Genomic DNA, 20,720 nt, shown 5'->3' on the forward strand with positions numbered 1-20,720 from the left:
GACCGAGCCTACTTCATTATTTCTTTAGACTTGAGTTTTAGACTTGTTGTACGGGTTACGTCCCAATTACTTCTTATGTACTAGATTGCTTTGAGACATTGTTAGATTCCGCTTCGTTATATGAAATTCTCTTTTTTGAAATGATCTTTTAAATCTCTTGATTTCTATTATCTTGTCTATGAATGCTAAGTGGCTTGCATGGGGTCTCTCGGGGTCTTATACGTCATGTTACACCTAGGGTCTATCTTGGGTTGTGACACTCGGCGACACTAGTCAAGTTCGCCTAAGTTCCTCAGCTCGCCTTTGTGATGCTCTAGGCTTCAGGTGTTTGAACCTCAGTTGGCGAACTCGATTGAGTCAGCCTTTCACGTTCAACGCATCACCGAATACCACCTTAGTTCACCATTCGAGCATTAAATTTTTTCTTTACACATTGTCACTTTGGGCGATGTGCTTCATATCCACTTTTCTCATTCGGCGTATCGCCTTTTTTACATGAGGTCACCGACCTTCTTTGGTAAATGAAAGTGTTATGCACTGTCGGATTGGGCAAAGTCTAGCTCTGTCGGCGATCCCCCTTCATGCTAGGCGATCAACAATGTTCATTTTTCACTTATTTTGCATTTTTGGCTATTCTTTTAAGATTTAGTCCATTCCTTATCCAATTGCCTTCATAGTTGCAAATCATCAATATTTGATTAGAAATGACAAAGTTAGGCATTGAGGACACCAATTATTGAGCTAAATGAACCTTAAATGAGTGCAAATATACCACTCATCAATATCTCTATTATTGTTATTGTTATTGTTATTGTTATTGTTGTAGTATTCTTACGCATAGTAAGAAAGAGAAAGAGTAAAGCAACCCTAACATAAAAGATATTATTCTCCAATTATCTATTTAATGTTTTGTTTCCACATATCAATTAAATTGAAGTTTAATTTAGAGAGATATTATTAGAACATACCTGATTTATGGGTTTCTTACATTTTGTATTCTTAAGCAAGGTTGGACCCACCCTATGTCAAGGGGTGTCATCTAACACTGCTTCGTTGAAATTTTTTAATATTATATACATAAAAATCTGGGGAAAAAACAAAAACATTACTACAAATAATACAAATGATACCCCTTCTACGGATGTGCAACCTTGGCTTGTTGGTTTGGCATGTGGCTGGCGTGCAATAATTCTCCCAATTGCCCAAGTTCGAGCCTATTGTAATAATTTAACCACTTGTTCGAAACAAAACTTGAAAAATAATAAGTTATAAACTTAAAACTAAGTCATCGAGGAGAATTGTTAGAAGCTTTGAACAATTGGTATTAATATAGTATTGTTATATCAATTATTCGTTTATTTATTTATTATTCAATATCAACATTGCTTTAAAAAAAAAAAATAGTGTACGCCACTGTTCTTAAGGAGTTAACAACTTATTATATACTCTCTCTTTTTTAACTTAACATATACTCTTTTATTTGTGTTCACACTTATTTACTTCTTTAAATTTAAATAATTTATATTCTAATTTGTTTTTGTCTAATTATTGTCATCATATTAAATTTAAAAGAAAAATTGATTGATAATTATATATATATATAAAAAAAAATACAACAACATCATAGAACTTTCTTTGGGAGCTTTTTATATCCAAAATTATTTTAATGGAATATGTTTCATTGTATTTATCTGGTTGATTCTAATAATTATCATATCAATATTTGCATTATATTTCTGAGGGTTTTTGTATGACATGATTTCATTTTCTTAATTGATCTATCTAGCTAAATATGATAAACATTTTTCTCTCAATTTAATGAAGTTGAATCTATTTAACGTTATTTTTTTTAATTTACACAATTCATTTCTCCTGTAAACAATTTTAAAAATTAATGCAATACACATGTACAATACATGTATGTTGAAACTAATATAATTAAGGGATAATTAATAATATTTGTATCTCATTTTTTCAATCTGCATAATAGTTGTATTTTTATTTTTATGTTAGTTATTGATAAATAATGAAATAGCTCCTATGTGATCTGCCTAGTGGCCTTTACTTGAAATATCGTCTTCCCCCCAAAAAAAAATCTTGATAGCAATTTAATATCGAAAAAAGTTTAAAATGTCATTAAATTATGTGAAATTATATAAAAATGTAGAAAATGGCCAAATGGTCCGTCAATCTATTACCGAATTTCTAACTACACACTTATATTTTACGGGGGGCTATCTTATGGTGAAATACACACACTTGACACGTGTATTTCACCATTTAATATATATTTAAAAAAAAATTAAATCTCCTCTTTCTTCCTCCTTTCTTTTCCAATCATTTCTTCAACCCTAACTATAATAAACATTGTTTTTAACCTCAATAAATTTCTATTCTCTAACAATTTATGAAAACAAAAATTCAAGTCGCTTTTTCATCCACTCGGAATCTCTAGAGCATAGAAGATAGTTGTCCTAATCAAATCTTTCATTCAACCAATTCAACAATATTTTCATGTTTTTTTACATTTTGTTCGATTTTCTTCATTACACAATTTCATATACACATTGAATGGGTCGTGAATATTCGAGATCAGATTCAACCTCCAAAGATTTCGTCGACGGCTCAAACCATTGCGGATGAGAACACCAATTTGTAACACAAATTTGAGAAACCTCTCTCTCTCACTTTTCCATTCTTTCTCCCTCTAAAATTTTCATGATTAATTTATAATTTGAATTTTTTATTTTGATTCTTCATGGGTTTTAGGAGAATATGCAGTATCTTCTTTTTAAAATGTAGAAGAAATTGTTCTGTTTCAATTACTTCTAATAAGTTTGAAAATATTTTTTAAAAATACAATTACTTTGACTTTGACTTTGACTTTGTTACTCTTGAGTCCATGACTTTAAAAATAATCAACTAATACGTATGTTATTTTTAAAAAATAAATTTAATTTTTTAGATATGTTCTAAATAAGTCTATTGAAAAATTATTTATTCATAAAAATGGATTAGTTGTTGATAATTTTTAGGGAAAACGGTCTGAAAAATACTTCAACTTTGGTCGAATTTGTTATTACGATACCAAACTTTATGGAGGACCTTTTACCCCCTACACTATTTAATTGTATATTTTAAAGGTATATATGTGCCCACGTGGACACGTTACTATTTATAATATTGCAATATTTATGATGTCCATGTGGGCACATATTTATAATATTGCAATATTTAAAATACACTATTAAATAGTGCAAGGGGGTAAAAGGTCCTTTCCAAAGTTCGGTATTGTCACAGCAATTTCGGTCAAAGTTTGGATATATTTTAGACCTTTTTCCCTAATTTTTATACCAAACATCTATGATAAAGCTTCAACAATGATAATGGTGAAAAAGGTATAGTTGTATAGATAAAATAACAAGAAAGAAAGAGAAAGAAAAAAGAAAAAGAGAAAAAAAATGGAAATTAAAAAACTATATATATAGGCCACTCACCCTCTCAAAGAGAGTGAAATACACTCTCTATACCAACTTAGCACTTAATGGATTATTTATTCCATTTTAAAGTAGTTCAAGGGGGTAATAAAATTTCCGTGGAGTATAGGTGTATAGTTGGAAATCCGATAATAAGCTAGGGGGTCATGTGTAAATAGTTTGGTTCGAAAATTCTTCTATCGTTAATATTTTTATCCAAAAATGCCCCTTTCGTTAATACTTCTAGAGATCGTTTGGTAGGAAGTATTAGGAGAAATAGTCCATGTATTATGTACGGTATTAATTAGTACTATGTTTGGTAGAATTTTTGGGCCTAAGTATAACTAATCCATGGATTAGTTATACACCATACATGATATTATATGATGTATTACTAGCTAATACATTCCATTTGGTGGTATTTGTAATACATTGGATTTAATACCATGGGATTATCTATGTAAAGACAAAACTATCTCTAAAATCATTTTATTTATTTTCTTGATTTTATATTTTATATTTGCACTAGTAAATTTATTTAAATAAATTAGTTTACAAATTTTATTATTTAGAGAGAGTTGTTTGTTGATAAATAAATGCAAATACATATCAATATAGTATTTAAAATGTGAGTTGTTTAACATTTACTAATTGAAAAGGCGAATATATCACCACATGATGTTTGTGATCTGAATTGAATATATTATTTGTTGATTTATATGTGGTTTCTAATTATTTGTATTTTGAACAATTTATAAATTGCATACATATTAAAACTACAAGTTGCAATTTTTATGTATAAATGTAGATGATTTATTCGATTTTACTATTGTTAACCGTCTTTTCAGTTTTTAAAGTAGATGGTCTATCTATTCTAAATTGAAAATTAACGTTTTTTTAAGTGATTAATTTATTAAGATAACAATTATTTACCCTCAAATAATTCAAGTGATAAAATAGCAAACATGACAACAAAATTGTTCTTCTCCTAGCTAGTTAGAAGGCCATAAAAAAATAATATTGTCCGGCAATTATCTACCTTGTCCCGATTACATAAAATAGAAAATCTCATAATAATTCAAGGGTATAATTGGAAAGAAGCTTTTTGTAGAGTTTTAATCCAACACAAGATGAGTTGGGAAGCAATGAACCAAACACTTGATAAAAAATATACCCTGCATTACTAATCCCAGCACTACTAATCCCTGCATTACTAATCCATGCGTTATTAATCCATGTGTTATTTATTTTTCTACCAAACGACCCCTTAGTCCATAAATGCTATGTCATTAACATTTTGGTCCAGAAATATGCTTATTTTTAATTTGAATAAAAAAATGTATTTTTCATAATAAACATATTGTTTCTTTTCTTTTAAACACATTATTTTCCTAGTAAAATTTTATTTTTAAAGAGCCTTTTTCTTATTTATTTTTTTAAAAAAATCTCTTTACCGAAAGCAATCTTTTTTGTTCTTAATCTCCTTTTACCAATCAAAATATAATTATCCTATTTACTTTTTAAGCTGATATTGTAGATTTTATATATATATATAAAAATTATAGTAGTCTCGTCATTAACTTTCATCTAGATATTATTTTTTAAGAAATTCCAATAGAATAGAAATATTTCTTCTTCTTAATCTTTTTTAAATTGAAATAGGATAAACATATGCTAATATATTCTTTGATTTTAAAGTTAATATGTAAAAGGGTTAACAATAACTCTATCAATGATATTATAAAAGATATTTTGTAATATAAAGCAATGTACTAATTTTTTGTGTTTTATGTCATTATTATTAGTGTATCTTAACTTTAAAATCAATGATTGTATTAGCATACTTTAGAATTCGAAAATTAAGATTTCGAATTCAAACTTTGGAATTCTAAAATTCCTAATAGGACTGCTTCTTTCTAAACTTATACAATGCAAAATTAGGATAAATAATTGGATCTAGGGGTATATATGGACCGGATTGGTTCGAGTTTTTTACATACCAAATCAAATCAGTTATGTCGGATTTTTAAATTTGTAAATCAAACCAAATTAATAATATTTTTGTTTTTCAATGTCGAATTTTTTCGGGTTCTTGGGTTTTTTGGAGTTTTTCCGGTAGAGTATTCGTACAAAACATATGATTTTTTGTTGTTTCAAATATTTATTTAGTCTTCTCAAAATATAATTATCTAAGGTGTTTCTTAAGAAAATAACACACAATATGATGTGAATGATGACACTAAAATATTCAACAAAAGCAATAATGAAATCACATAAAATAAATAAGTCATAATGAAAATGACCATAATTTTAAAGTACTAAATCATGCCAAAATAAGTCTAATGAGAATTAATTATATGACTAAACATTAAAAAGAACTAAAATTAGGTTATATATTTTAATTATCTAAATAAATATATAACTAAAGAACAAATATTCAACATTATTATTACTCTTAGTATTTGAGTTGATTTTTTTTGTTGCCAATGATATTGATTTGGTTTTGATTTGAACTTTGTTAGAGCTCATATTTATGGAATATAACCTTTATTGGACTATTCAAAATTCTAAGTTAAAATTGAAGTAATATGTTATAAGATGAAAATATAAGAAATATTTATAAATTATATCAAAGTAAATACTTTTATGTATAAAATAATTTTAAAAATTTATATATATATATATATATATATATATATATATATATATATATATATATATAAGATAATGAATCAACCATAAATATGGAAGGAATGAATATTCAAATACTGAAAGAAGATGACTATGAAGTAGATATATCAATAGCAAGGGCAAAAGAATTACACCAATTTAATAAAACAACATTCTTTAAATGTAAAGGTTGTATATATATATAATGTCGGATTGATTTAGTCTCGGGTTGACTTTTTAAAGCTAAAACCAAACCAACCCAATATAATCGGATTTTTCTTCTTCAATATCAAACTAAGTTAAACCAAATCACTAGTCAATTTTTTTTTCTCGATTTGCAGTTTCCGATTTGATTTTGTTCATCCTTGATCAAATAATTTATTTTTAAAAATAAAGAATAAAAAAATATAACTAACAAGAAATGTGATAGTGGTCTCAAGAAAGTTGATAGGTTTCTTTCAATATTCTTTCACATAAGTGCTCATCATGCTAATAGAAAGTGTGAGAAAATCCGAATCAAATATTTTTTGGGCAAATGGGAAGACGACAAACTGAGTCTATGGTTGACGACTTTCTTCACTTCTTTTTGTTGTCAAATCATTTCAACTATGGTATAATTACTTCATAGAATTAGCAAAGGAAAAAATAATAGTAGTAAAAATTAACTCCAAGAGTGCACGAAGTGAACACTAATGATTATAGTGCAGTAAACAACTCCTCACTATAATAATCTCACAACAAGTGGGAAAAAAAATTATTCATTAAGCAAATATATATTAATTAATTAGTCATTAAAGCTATAGTTTTAGTTAATTACTACACAAGACCAATATTCAGTGATAATTATGTGGGCTAAATTTTCGAGTTTGTATGATTCGCACGATTGTATATTCGTAATTTGTATAATGCAATTTTATATAATATAATTTGTATAACTGTTTAAAGTTCAGATATTTGTGTTTGTATAAATTAGTTATTTCGAGTTTATACAAAAATAGCTCAATTGTACAAACGTATCGGCGAATTATATATAGAAACTCCCCCGTGAATTATGTATACCCGTGAATTATACAAACAAAGCAGCTTAAACTGTAGTTACCGCCCGTAAATATGCAAACTATAACTATAGGGCATAATTAAGTTTATTACCGTGACTATTTACGAAAATTCCTAAAAAAATAGAACTCTTCGAAGCTATTGGTATTTTGAATTAAGTCAACAATATACTACTAATACGCATCGCAGAGGGGTTATTTGGTAGGAAATAAGTTATCCCGGGATTAATAATTTCGAAATAAGTTACATATATATAGAATAACTTATCTCATCATTAAGGTATAAACGGTGGATAAATAATCCAAAGATTAGAATACCACCAATCAAATGCATGATAAAATTATCTTGCATTTTATCCCAAGATTATTATACATTATACCTCATATTAAACGACTTCTTAAAGACTTAAATCGTATTTAAGCAAACCTGGAATACAATTGACTTAAGAATCAAAGAAAATTTGCAGATTATGAGGATGCATCTTGTTCTTAACTTTATAGTGGCTAAAGGTTATTAAAGAACATATACAGTAAACCTAACTTAAATTTAGATTTCATTGGGTAAGAATTGATCATATATAAAAAAAATTAATAATTCCTTCGGCTAATGTAAAACTTTCTAACACCGCGCAAACATAAGGCAAGGTTGGCTGATGGGGCAAGAATTGCTTTAGGCCCCCATAATATTTTATTTTATATACTATGTATTCGTCCATAATATAGTACTGATTGATGAGATTTGTCACGGCGGAGTTAATGATAAGCTAGAGGTTTGAAGACTAAATTTAGAGTTTAAAGAGTTTAAGTTGAGCAAGATCAAGATTGAATACTTAGGGCTCATTTGGTTGGGGAATAAGTTATTCTATAATTAATTATTTTAGGGTTAGTTATTCTAGAATTGTAACTCCACCGTACAAGAGATAGTTGGATCGTAAGACTTTCTCTCACATCCCACTCCCTTCCATGAGATAGTCAATTTTAGCATCTTTGAAGAATCATATTGAGAAAAAGAAAGAAGCCGATCATTGAATTGATTAACTTGAGATGAGAAATCTATCATGTCCGAGTTCTATGATTCGGGTTCAGCACAACAAGCAGTTTCTGTGACGGAAAAAGCGGCATCGTTGACTCCAGAGAAGTAAACGAAGGGTCGTCGGCAAGCAGCACCGACATCGACAGCGGTAGTACGATTCTATCCGTTCAAGTCTTGGTCTACCGGTGGGTCATCCTCAATGTGGGATAACAATATACAATAATCGCAGGATAAATAATCCCAGAATAAATTATCCCGCAATTTATCCCAACCAAATAAGAAATAAACTCTTCTTAAAACTAATCTCAGACTTAGTAATCCCTTATTCCTCATACAAAACGAGCCCTTAGAGTGTAAGTTTAGTGATTCTACACATGAGGTCGGCGTTGAAGTAATTCTTTCTAGTGCATGTTGTGTGTTCTTCTTATTTCACATCATTCTCTTGTTGCTATTGCTCTCATTTCTATATTCACTTCTTCAAACTGCTTGGGAATGCTTTATTTTAAATCTAGAGATTATTGAAACTAATTTTCTATCTCTACAAGGTAGATGTATGGTCCACATACGCTCTACCTTCCTTTGATTTCACTTGTGAAAACTTGGAATAATCAAGATATGTACTAGATGATCCATACAACAACATCAAAAAAGAAATCAAACAAATATATATATATATATATATATATATATATATATATATATATATATTACAGAGGTGTATCCAAGATTTTGAGATGATGGGTGCACTATTATAAAAAGGTTGATCTATGAAATAAATTTGATCGGTTCAACATTTAGGTTTTTACTACAGAAAACGGTTAAAATTTTAGGTCGGTCTAATATATATATCAATTACCACTTAGAGAAGTGTTATCTAATTTTAGAAAGAAAAAACAAGATAAATATAAATTTCAAATTTTTAACCTCGCGGAGAGAGGTGCACCCAGTCATAATCGCATTGTGTGATACTTCAAGTGTGGGTTCACACATCTATATTTCAATATATTTTTTAAAATATAACACTATTATATATGATCTCGGGAGGGGACCATGGGTTCACGTGAACCCGGTGACCCCCCTTAGATACACCTAAATATATATATATATATATATAAAATCTTTCTATTAAATAAATCTAAAGACCTTTTATTAAGATTCATGTTTAGCCACCAATTTCATTGAGCTGCCCTAGCAGAAGGTTGGATCATGAATAAATTAAGAATATGAATTGGTCCGACTCTAATATGACGTTAAAGAAGAAGAAGCATATTATGCCTGAAATTATAAAAATTATATATGAAACAACAACCTATTCAAAAACATTGTAAGAAAGAGAGAGGAGAATAATGTAGCTAGGTTGAGTAAACAGGAACATACGGTTGTTTAGTCTTGACATAGATTTTGGATGTATTGCTGCACTACAAATAGGGGAGTAGAAAGTGACTTTAGAGTCCTATTTGGCCCATTATTTAATAAGTGGACTCGGCATCTCTGTGTCAATGTCATGATGCACCAAGTATTGGTAACAAAGAATTATAAGTGTAAGTTGAGAAAGATGTGAAATACAAAAGAATCTATACTCAGTTACCACCAACACTTGTCTTTTTTTTTTTTTATCCAGTATTCAGAGTTCGCATTAGAGCCAGTGGCGGAGCCACCTAGTACTAAGGGGTTGAGCCCCTTCGTGGAAAATTACATTATTTATACATGGTTAAAATAATTTTTTTTTTATATATATATATATATAGTAGATGTCTAATCCCCTTGGCTACCTTGTGTGTCTATTTCTATAGATTTTGAACCCCCTTATTGAAAATTCTGGATTCGCCACTGATTAGAGCCCCGATTAAATACAAATTGCGCATTGCAGGGTTCATTCGGGGTGACGCTTCCAACAAAATTTTCTTCATATTCAGAATTCGAACCCGAAATGAACCCGAAATGTGTAGTTAAAGGTGAAACAATCTGATCAGTGTACCACAATCCATATTTGGTTACACTTGCCTTTTTTCACTCAAATGGTCCCCTACTGGGTACTGGTATAACCCTCACAAGTCCCCCCACCAGCAACAGCAACCACCACCAGTGTCAAGCACCATCAACAAACATCTTACCCCACCATCTCCTACCTCTTCCCTTTCCTTTCCAAAAACCTCATAAATAACTCAATGTGATGGATACACTTAGCTTGAATGTTTCTATTAACACCTTCTGCCAATCTATTTCTCTATTTTCTTTCTTATACTAGTGGAGTGAAAGGAGTATTAAGTATTATATATATTACTATTCCGTACTTCTATTGTCAGCGCTTTTTAAAAAAAAAATTATTTTATGTTTTCTTGATTACATTTCGTACTCTGTGTTCACGTTTACTACAACCACAGCAGAGTACTTCTTCTCTTTCTTTTTGGTATTTGCAATGCCAACGCCAGTTAATACTGCTAGGCAATGCTTGACGCATGAAGCTTCCATGACTCTCGACGATGCTGTAGCCATGGCAGGTCGTCGTGGCCATGCTCAAACTACATCTCTTCATTACATATCTTCCTTACTCTCTGTTCCTTCTTCATGTTTACGTGAGGCATGTTCTCGTACAAGGAACAATGCATACTCTGTTCGTGTCCAATTCAAAGCTCTAGACCTCTGTTTAGGGGTTTCGATGGATCGGTTGCCTTCGTCGCCCAGCAGCAGCAAGGTAGACTATCCACCTGTTTCGAATTCTCTTATGGCAGCCATAAAGAGGTCGCAAGCGAATCAGAGACGACAGCCGGAGAATTTCAATTTTTATCAACAACAGCTTCAGAATCAGTCAGCTTCTTCTTCTTCAGTTCCAGTAGTCAAGGTTGAGCTACGGAATCTCATAATATCTGTCCTTGATGACCCTGTTGTAAGCAGAGTATTTGGGGAAGCTGGTTTCAGGAGTTGTGATATTAAGCTTGCAATTCTTAGACCTGTTCATCAACTCTTCAGATATTCAAGATTCAAAGGACCACCCTTGTTTTTGTGTAATTTAGCCAATCAAACCGATCGAAGTTTTAGCTTCCCCTTCTTGGGATTCTCTGGGGGAGAAGATGATTGCAGAAGAATTGGGGAGGTTTTCGTCAATAACAGAGGAAAAAATCCACTTATTCTTGGTACTTGTGCACAGGGTGCTATGAACAATTTCCTTGAAATGATACAGAGTAACAGAGGAGGAGGAGGAGGAATCCTTCCTGTTGAGGTATATGGATTGAGTGTGATTTGTATAGAGACAGAGATCATAAGGTTTGTTAGAGGAGAATATGATGAGGAATTAATGAAGTCGAAGTTTGAGGAGATTGGAAGTATGTTGATGAATAATAGTTTAGGGTCTGGTGTTGTTGTCAATTACGGAGATTTAAAACTGCTATCAAGCAATGATGGTTATATTGATTCTTGCAGATATATTGTTAGCAAATTGACAAGTTTGCTACAGATTAATCATGGAAAACTCTGGTTGATTGGGTGGGTAGAAAAGTATGAGATATATTTGAAAGTTTTGAATAGATTTCCTTACATAGAAAAAGATTGGGAGTTGCAGCTTTTGACAATCATTTCTTCTGGAAATCCAAAGGAAGAAACATTTCCTAGATCCAGGTATACTGTTTTCTTCAATTATTTTTATTAAGCTTTTTAGTAAGTAATTATTGCACCATAGAAGTGGGACTCAGTATGATGTACTTTAGATATGCAGCATATCTTAGCTTTTTGATTCTTCTTTTCGTTTTTTAATGGTGTAGTTTGTTTGCTTTTTCTTGTCTGATACTGGTGAAGGACTTGTTAGAATAGACATAAGTAACAGAGTCGTTTGGGATAAGAATAAATAATCATGAGATAAAATTTTGATTGTCAAGATTGGGATAACTTATCCCATCATTATACCATAGTGCGAATAGATTGATATGCTAGTTAAATGATAAAGAGTTTATAGTTTTTGTTAAGGAACTTATATTAATTTTAATTTGTCTGGTAATATTTGAGGATTTTCTTGGTGAAGCTGAAATTTTTTCTAACATTAGAGGATTTGTGTGTATTAATGTAAACGAAAATTGCAAATACACCTAAACTTGCTTCGAATTTGTTGTTACACACTTATACTTTGCGGGGTGCTATTATCTCTTAGATTTTTTTTAAAACGAAATGAATACAACACTGGGTCAGCATAATCAATTTTTGGATATCGATGGGTATACACACGCTGCTACATGAAAATATCATAATTTTTCTATCTATTTTCTTATTAATGTTCCTTTGTTTTTCTTATGCTATTTCATTTTCTTTCTTTGTTCATTGTCATTATCGTTTTCTATAACTTTTTCCTGAGTCACTTTCCGATGATGTCCTCCTTTATAGCAGCTCGGTTGATCTTTTTTTAAAAATAAAATAAAATAATAATATTTTGTGACATTTTCTTTTAATATCCTTCTATTATAACCCACTATTATTTTGTAATTTTTATCCAAATTAGGAATGATAAAATTAACTCAAATTTATATGTACGCCCACCAAGTTTTAATAAATTTGAGATAGAGTAACCAACATGACTTTGTAAAGATAATGTAACGGAGTTTGAGTGGAAGTCTATTTGTATTTATTTACTGATTGTTAGGAATCAATTTAGAAGAAGTCGTACCGTGACAACTTTGAAGTCCTATTCTCCAAGAAACTCATGTAGCGTTTTACTCCCAATGTGAGATTTCTCAGCTCGAATTCAAATTTAATCGGGTTTCAATATGAATATGGGACACCGGATGGAAAACAAAATATAATAATTTTGAAAGAGTAATTTTGATGATAAATTGCTTTGGGATAATCCAAATTGACCCATTATAAATTACTAGCTCAAATAGATTCATCATGACGTGGGATTTTCGATCCATGTAAATATTTAATTTTAGCTTCAGTTCAACTTTATATTAAATTTTTTGCATATGAATAATTGATTTTCATTATCATAGACGGCTATTAATCTAGATTACTATAATTATTATTATTGGTGAAATATTACTATGACCTTTTTCTAGGTATTTTTGGATAATCAAGATCTTGAGTTTAAATTTTGGATATAGAAAAAATCATAGTAGGGAGTTGAATCGGTGTTACAATGTTAAAGCTATTGGGTTGGTCCGGACCCACCCATGTGATTAACATGTTTCATTTGATGTGTTAATTACATAACAGGTTGATGGAATCTTTTGTGCCATTGGGAGGATTCTTTTCTACGGCAACTGGTGATATTAAAAGCCCGTTAAGCAGTTCATACCACACTGCATCCCGGTGTCACTTATGCAATGAGAAATGCAAACAAGAAGTAAATGCTCTCTCAAAATGTGGATTAATAAGCACTGCTTCAGTTGCAGATCACTATCAATCAAGTCTGCCTTCTTGGTTGCAAATGACTCAACTCAACACTAATGGAGGACTCGACCCTATCAAGGTCTGTCTTTCTCACAATTCTACTCCATGACCTCTCTTTGTTTTTCTTATATCTATGCCCTCCAACTTTGGATTTGAATAAACAGATACTTAAACTTGTATAAAGTTGAATAAGTAGACGCACACATCCTACTTGTACATACTTAAAGTTGAAGGGCCTATATGTCAGCTGAAGTCAAGTTAAATGAAAATACACATGGAACTCCCAACACGAGTATAATAAATGTATTCTAATCATGTAATAACTTCTTTATATGGCTTCAGTGCAGGCCAAAGATGATAAAATGGTATTGGGTGCTAAAATTGCTGGTTTGCAGAGAAAATGGGACAATCTATGCCAGCGTTTACACTACAATCAACCATTACCCAAGACAAGCAACTTTCACATGACTTCTGAATTCCCATCAGTTGTAGGCTTTCAAGTTGTTGAAGACCGAAAACAAAGTCTCAATAACGAAATCATTGAAACTAGGAGGAAGAAAATGACTTGCACAATTTCTTCATCAAATGAAAGCAGCATTTTTCTCTCCAAAACGCGGTCACAAGGTGATGATGACCATGGCTTTAACTCTTCAACCTCTCTAACTTCAGTCACAACAGATTTAGGTTTGTGCATGGCCTCTACTTCTCCAAGCAAAGAACAAGAGCACCTCACAATCCACAGTAGCATTAATCAACCACATGACATATCATGCAGTGTTGAGGCGCCTCGTTTCATTAACCGCTCTCCTCTTCAGCAGCAATTGGATCCAAAAGATTTTAAGATGCTATATGCAGCTCTTATAGAAAAGGTTAATTGGCAAGAGGAGGCTGTAAATGCCATTAGCCAAACAATAGCACGGTGCAGATGTAGAAATGAAAGAAACAATTGTCCAAGTCGAGGAGACATCTGGCTCAACTTTCTTGGACCTGATAAGCTCGGTAAGAAGAAAATTGCAATTGCATTGGGTGAGATTCTATATGGAAGCACAAACAACTTAATCTGTGTAGACCTAAGTCTACAGGATGAAGTCGGGTTGTTTGATCTTCAAGTATTGAATCAATACGACGTGAGATTCAGAGGGAAGCATGTTGTTGACTATGTTGCTGATAAACTGAGGAACTGCCCTTTATCTGTTGTTTTCCTTGAAAATGTGGATAAAGCTGATATACTGATGCAGAAAAGCTTGTCCCAAGCTGTTAAGACTGGTAGATTTTTGGACTCTCATGGTAGAGAAGTTAGCATAGGTAATGCAATCTTTGTGACGACGTCATCAAGATTAGATGAAGAAAGAACTCTTCCTTCTACCAAAGAAACAGCTGAGTATTCGGAAGAAGATATATTGGCAGCTAAAGGTAACCAAATCCAGATACTAATTGCTTTTGATCTTACAGATGATGTCAAAAGTCCAAACTCAACTGCATTGATAACAACTAGAAAAAGATCTTCTAGCCAAATCTTTGTGAATAATAGAAAGCTTATAACTACTGGTCCAATTGAAAGTGTAGATCAGCAATTTGGAAGCTCGGAGATGGCCAAACGAGCCCACAAGACATCAAACACATGCTTAGATTTGAATCTTCCAGCTGAAGAGATTGAAAATTATGAGAACTTTACTGGAGATTCTGGCTGTGACTTTTCCAATGAAAACACCACAGCATGGTTGAAACAATTGTTTACACAATTTGATGAGACCGCGATTTTTAGGCCATTGGATTTAGACTCTCTTGCTGAGAAGCTATTGAAGGAGATGAGACAATGCTTCCACAAAATTGTCGGTCCAGAATGTTTGCTAGAGATTGACTCAAAAGTAGTGGAACAAATTCTGGCAGCAGCATGTTTAAGTGACAGCAAGAAAATAGAAGATTGGATTCAACATGTTCTTGGAAGGGGATTTGTAGAAGCTCAAGAAAGATATAGCTTAAGTGCTCGATCTGTCGTGAAACTTGTGACCTGCGAGAGCTATCTTCAACAAGTTCATATACCGGGAGTTCTCCTTCCTGGCAGAATCATCGTGAATTAGCTAAAATCTAAGTTTCTCTATTTATAATATGTAATATACAGTGTATTCACATTTTAGCACACCTAGTTAATTATGCTTGTGTTACCGGATTTATCCCATGTTTTATTGGGCTTGTGCAGGTCACGTTTGTTATAGTTTAAGCCATAAATTGTAAGATTTCACCTTAGCTAATTCAGGTATGAACTATTTATGTGTTATGAGTTGATCATTCTTTCCTATTATTACCATTGGGTTTTTTGCTCTTTCTAAAAATCCACGCTGATGCTCTTATTGCAATACCCCGTACTCTCGGGTTAAGATTAAACTCTTTCAATGCAGCTAATTAGGCTTGAGCCTCATAGAATTTGGTTGTGCCTATTAACTATCTTTATGTATTATCTGTTGTTACTAGTTGTCATAGGTTGAATTAATCTCCTGATAGTTGGAGCATATTTAGGAATAGGTAGTTGTTAGCTTCAGTTAGTTGTAGCTAATGTGCAGATAGTAGCCTGCACTTTAGGTCCAGTTAGTGGCATAGTTTGTATTTAAAGACTTGCTGCCACATTTAATAGAACTGGCTTTACGGCACATGTGTATCGTATATATAATATATGATGTTGTAAAATAGAATTAATATTACTAAATTAAAGCTTTTTAGTAAATAATTATAATTGAACAAAAATAGGACAAATGTTTTTAGATTATTAATACATATTGTCACAGAGTTACTTGTATTTTGAGATCAAAATGACCAGATATCATTAAAACATTTCAAAATACATTCAAAGTTTAAATATGGAAGAAAGTGACATTTCTTTAATAATATTATTTCTTACTTCACTCAATTTTGTAAACAAATCTAACCAACAAAATAGAAAAAGAATATTCATTCAAAAAATATCACCAATAATCTTTCCTCTTGAGGTTATGAACATAAATGATGTAAACCATTTAAGTAGAAATTTTGTCTTAAATATTCATACTTCGAATTTAGTATGTGCATGACATTAATAAGAATTACCATAAGTATTTCAATATTTTATCTTTATATGTAACATATCATTTATAAAATATTATTACTCAATTAATAATTGAGTAAGCCTATCATAGAGAGGTAATTTTTACCAAAAAAAGTGTACTTGGTTGTTATCATGAATGATTGTTATATATATTTCAGTAGAATAATTTAATTTTAATATATGAATAACATCACCTATGGTGAAAATATTTCGTTTCACTAAGTTTCTACCTTATCTTTGTGGAATTGTAGTCTTCTCCTTTTTTCTGCCGCATATATATATAATACAGTTGTTTCCTAATGAAAGTATCTTGTATCTTATAGAAGTTGTATCATGATATAAAATATTTAAATTTTTCAATGATAAAAATTAATAGATGAATAAAATTTAAAGTATTATTTATAGAATCATTAATTTAATTTAATACCATCTTATGATCAATCACTATTTTCTTATCTATTTTTATATATCTAGTAAGGAGTGTATCTTGTGACATAAAGAAAAATTATATGGAACAATACATAGTCAATAAAGAAGGAAGACGAAAATATATGTTCATTCTATATTCACTCTAGTGTTCCATTTGATTTAAATCTTTTGCCACCAACACTTTACTTTCTTCGTTCATTTTTACATACATATCCATTAAAAATAATTATTATCATGGCTATGTTATCATATTATAAGTAAAAGTAAAAATCTATTTTTGAAATAGTGAATTTAACATCAAAACTAATAATTCAATGGACTACGTTGATACCCACTGTTTTAGAAAATTAAGAAGAAACTCCTTCGTTTGAGGGAAAAGAACAAAAAATAAAAAAACAAAGATGAAATATCTTACCCAAATCATATGCTTTTTTCATATATGTTTAATATTATTGTCTCTGTCATAACTTTCCGTCACTATTTACTCATGAAAATGGTAAGAAAAATATGAGTGTGGATTGATGAATGATTTGCTACAATTTTTCACCAACTCTTTCTTATGAAGTACCTCAAATTTTGTTGAATTTCGAACTTAATCAATTTTTGCAAATAACACTTGAGATTTTTTAAGAAGAAGAAAAGTAGAGAACTTAAAGAAATTGTAGTTTAAAAGTGTGAGGAAACCCCTCTATTTATAGCTACCAAATAGAAGTATGAATAGGTGTTAATTGTGTCTTATCTGAAAAGTCACAACCTTTCGAAAAAATCACTACTTATCGGAAAAGTCACAACCCTTTGAAAAGGGCACAACTCATCAGAAAAGGCACAACTCTTTAGAAAAGTCACAACCCTTCGAAAAAATCACAATCCTTCGGAAAAGTCACAACTCATTGATAAAGTCACAATCCATCAAAAAAGTCACAACCCTTTGGAAAAGTCACAACTCATTGAAATAGTCAAAATCCTTTAATTTGAAAAGGTATCTACTTTCAATATAATAAAAATAATTAAATTAATAAAAAAAAATTGAGTGTTTTTAATTGGGGTATTATAGTAAATCAGCATTCAAGTTTTGGAGTTCATGTTTTTAAGGTAGTATATGTATTATCTTTTTGACCTTCTAATCTGAATCCTCATATGGTATCAGAGCACCTATAAGCTCCACCGAATTAGATCTATCTCATTCCTTTAAAGCCTTCTCATCTATGGCTCCAGTTTTTGATGATACTGCTGCCAGCAGTTCTGCAGTTTCTGCCACTACTCATGTGGTGTAATTTAATCCTGTTGCTCACCTCTCAAGATACAAGGTAACCTCAATTTTTCAACATGAAAAGCACAACTTGTGATAATACTAAATGGTCATCAACTCATGGGACATCTTGATGGAACCATAACAACTCCATCATCTACTAGTACCCAAAATAATCTTACTGTACCAAATCCCAATTATCGGATTTGATTCTCTCAAGATCAATTGATTCAACAAGCAATGATGTCATTTATCGATCCTACCATTGCACCAACCGTTGTTGTAGCACCATATGCGAACAAAGCGTGGGAACTACTTCACACAACTTACGCCAACAAAAGTCATACTCACATCTTTAGCTTGCGAGATCAATTGCAAAATACCAAGAAGGCTTCTAAAACCATTGTTGAATACTTCCAGGAGGTTTATTCTCTCTCTGATGCTTTCAAAGTTGCTAGTTCACATGTTAATGATGATGAACTTATTGTCCAAATTCTAAGTAGCCTTGGCCTCGAGTACCGTGAAATCTTTGTTGCAATACGCGCACGAGACTCTTCCTTAAGCTTTGAAGATCTGGAAAATCCATCCTCTATGATCATAATTGTTGTTGTCCAAAAGTCCAGCACGCCTCCGCAATTCAATAGGAACAATCCTCGCTTCAACAATCAACCATAGAAACCGTCTCAGTCTTGACAATGGAGTTCTAATAATCACTAATCAAGTTCCAACAATCAACAAAACGGGAGACAATTTAAACAATTTGTCAAATGTCAATTGTGCCAAAAGTTTGGCCACACACTACTAAAAAACTGCCAAAAAGAGACGGAAAAAAGTGTCAGACTACATCACTTTTTGGCCAAAAGCGACGCAGTCAATCTCGAATGCGACATCGTCCGTTGCTTTTCTTATTTTTTTTTAATTTTAAAAAAGAGACGAAGTCCGTCACTTTAATTAATTTTTAATTTTTTTAGAATCTTGAAATGCGACAGACAATGAGACGCCGTCCGTCGCTTTTTTGGAAATAAAAATTTGAAAAATCCAGAAAAGCAACGAACTAAAGGACCCTGTCCGTCGCTTTTCTGTGTTTTTTAAAAAATAAAATTAAAAAAAGCGATGGACTAAAGGACCCTGTCCGTCTCTTTTCTGGGTTTTAAAAAAAATAAAATCCAGAAAAGCGACAGACAAAACCACCTTGTCCGTCGCTTTTTCTGTAATTTTTTTGATTCTGCTGCCCACCTGCAAAAACAATTCAATTCAATTCAGTTAAGCCCCAATCCAACACAAAACATTATAAAGAAGCTACACAAAATATAAAACAAAAAACTTAAATTAACATTCAAAAATATCTAAATCATAATTTAAAGACTTATAAAGTCTTTCAAAATTCTTTTCAAAATTACAAAAAATTTGTTTCAAAATTACAAATAGTTTATAAAGACTATATTTTATCAAGAGTTCTAAAGTTCAACCTAATAATTAGTTCATAAATTCTATAAATCAAAATTTCTAGAGTTCACAACCTAAAGTTTAAAATCCTACAATAATTCAAGATTTCTAAAGTTCACAACTTAAAGTTCTAAAATGCCACAATAATTCAAGATTTCTAAAGTTCACAACCTAAAGTTCTAAAATCCTAAAATAATTCAAGATTTCTAAAGTTCACAACCTAAAGTTCTAAAATCCTACAATTATTCAAGTTCTCTAAAGTTCACAACTTAAAGTTCTAAGATCCTACAAAAAATCAAGTTTTCTAAAATTCATAACTTAAAGTTCTAAAATTCTACAATAATTCAAGATTTCTAACGTTTCACAACTTAAAGTTCTAAAATCCTACAAAAATTCAAGTTCTCTAAAGTTCACAACTTAAAGTTCTAAAATCCTACAATAATTCAAGATTTCTAATGTTCACAATCTTATAAAGTTCTAAAATCCTACAGAAATTCAAGTTCTCTAAAGTTCACAACTTTAAGTTCTAAAATCCTACAATAATTCAAGATTTCTAAAGTTCACAACCTAAAGTTCTAAAATCCTACAATAATTCAAGATTGTTAATGTTTACAATCTTATAAAGTTCTAAAATCCTACAATAATTCAAGATTTCTAAAGTTCACAACCTAAAGTTTAAAATCCTACAATAATTCAAGATTTCTAAAGTTCACAACTTAAAGTTCTAAAATCCCACAATAATTCAAGATTTCTAAATACTTTCTCCTTTTCTCTCTCGGCGCACGTTAGTGTGCACTAACTTGCACCTTGCCAGAAATGGGGAGGGGACGACCACAAAGAGCTAACCAAAGGTACCATGAAGAGGAGATACACCATGGAATAGCTAGCAGCTCTGCAACTGGGAAGT

General features: G+C 31.2%; 1 protein-coding gene across 1 annotated transcript; it reads left to right on the forward strand.

Annotated features, from left to right (window-relative positions):
• Positions 1-10,644: 10,644 nt before the first annotated feature.
• Positions 10,645-15,691, forward strand: LOC125837608 (protein SMAX1-LIKE 6). Its single transcript, XM_049516695.1, has 3 exons — positions 10,645-11,849; positions 13,434-13,689; positions 13,958-15,691. The coding sequence occupies exons 1-3, from the start codon at positions 10,654-10,656 to the stop codon at positions 15,689-15,691; spliced, it is 3,186 nt and encodes a 1,061-aa protein (XP_049372652.1). The 5' UTR covers positions 10,645-10,653.
• The last annotated feature ends 5,029 nt before the right edge of the window (positions 15,692-20,720 follow it).

The sequence above is a fragment of the Solanum verrucosum genome, unplaced genomic scaffold (genome assembly GCF_900185275.1).
Source record: "Solanum verrucosum unplaced genomic scaffold, falcon-dt-bn FXZP01000156.1, whole genome shotgun sequence".
NCBI classification, from domain to species: domain Eukaryota; kingdom Viridiplantae; phylum Streptophyta; class Magnoliopsida; order Solanales; family Solanaceae; genus Solanum; species Solanum verrucosum.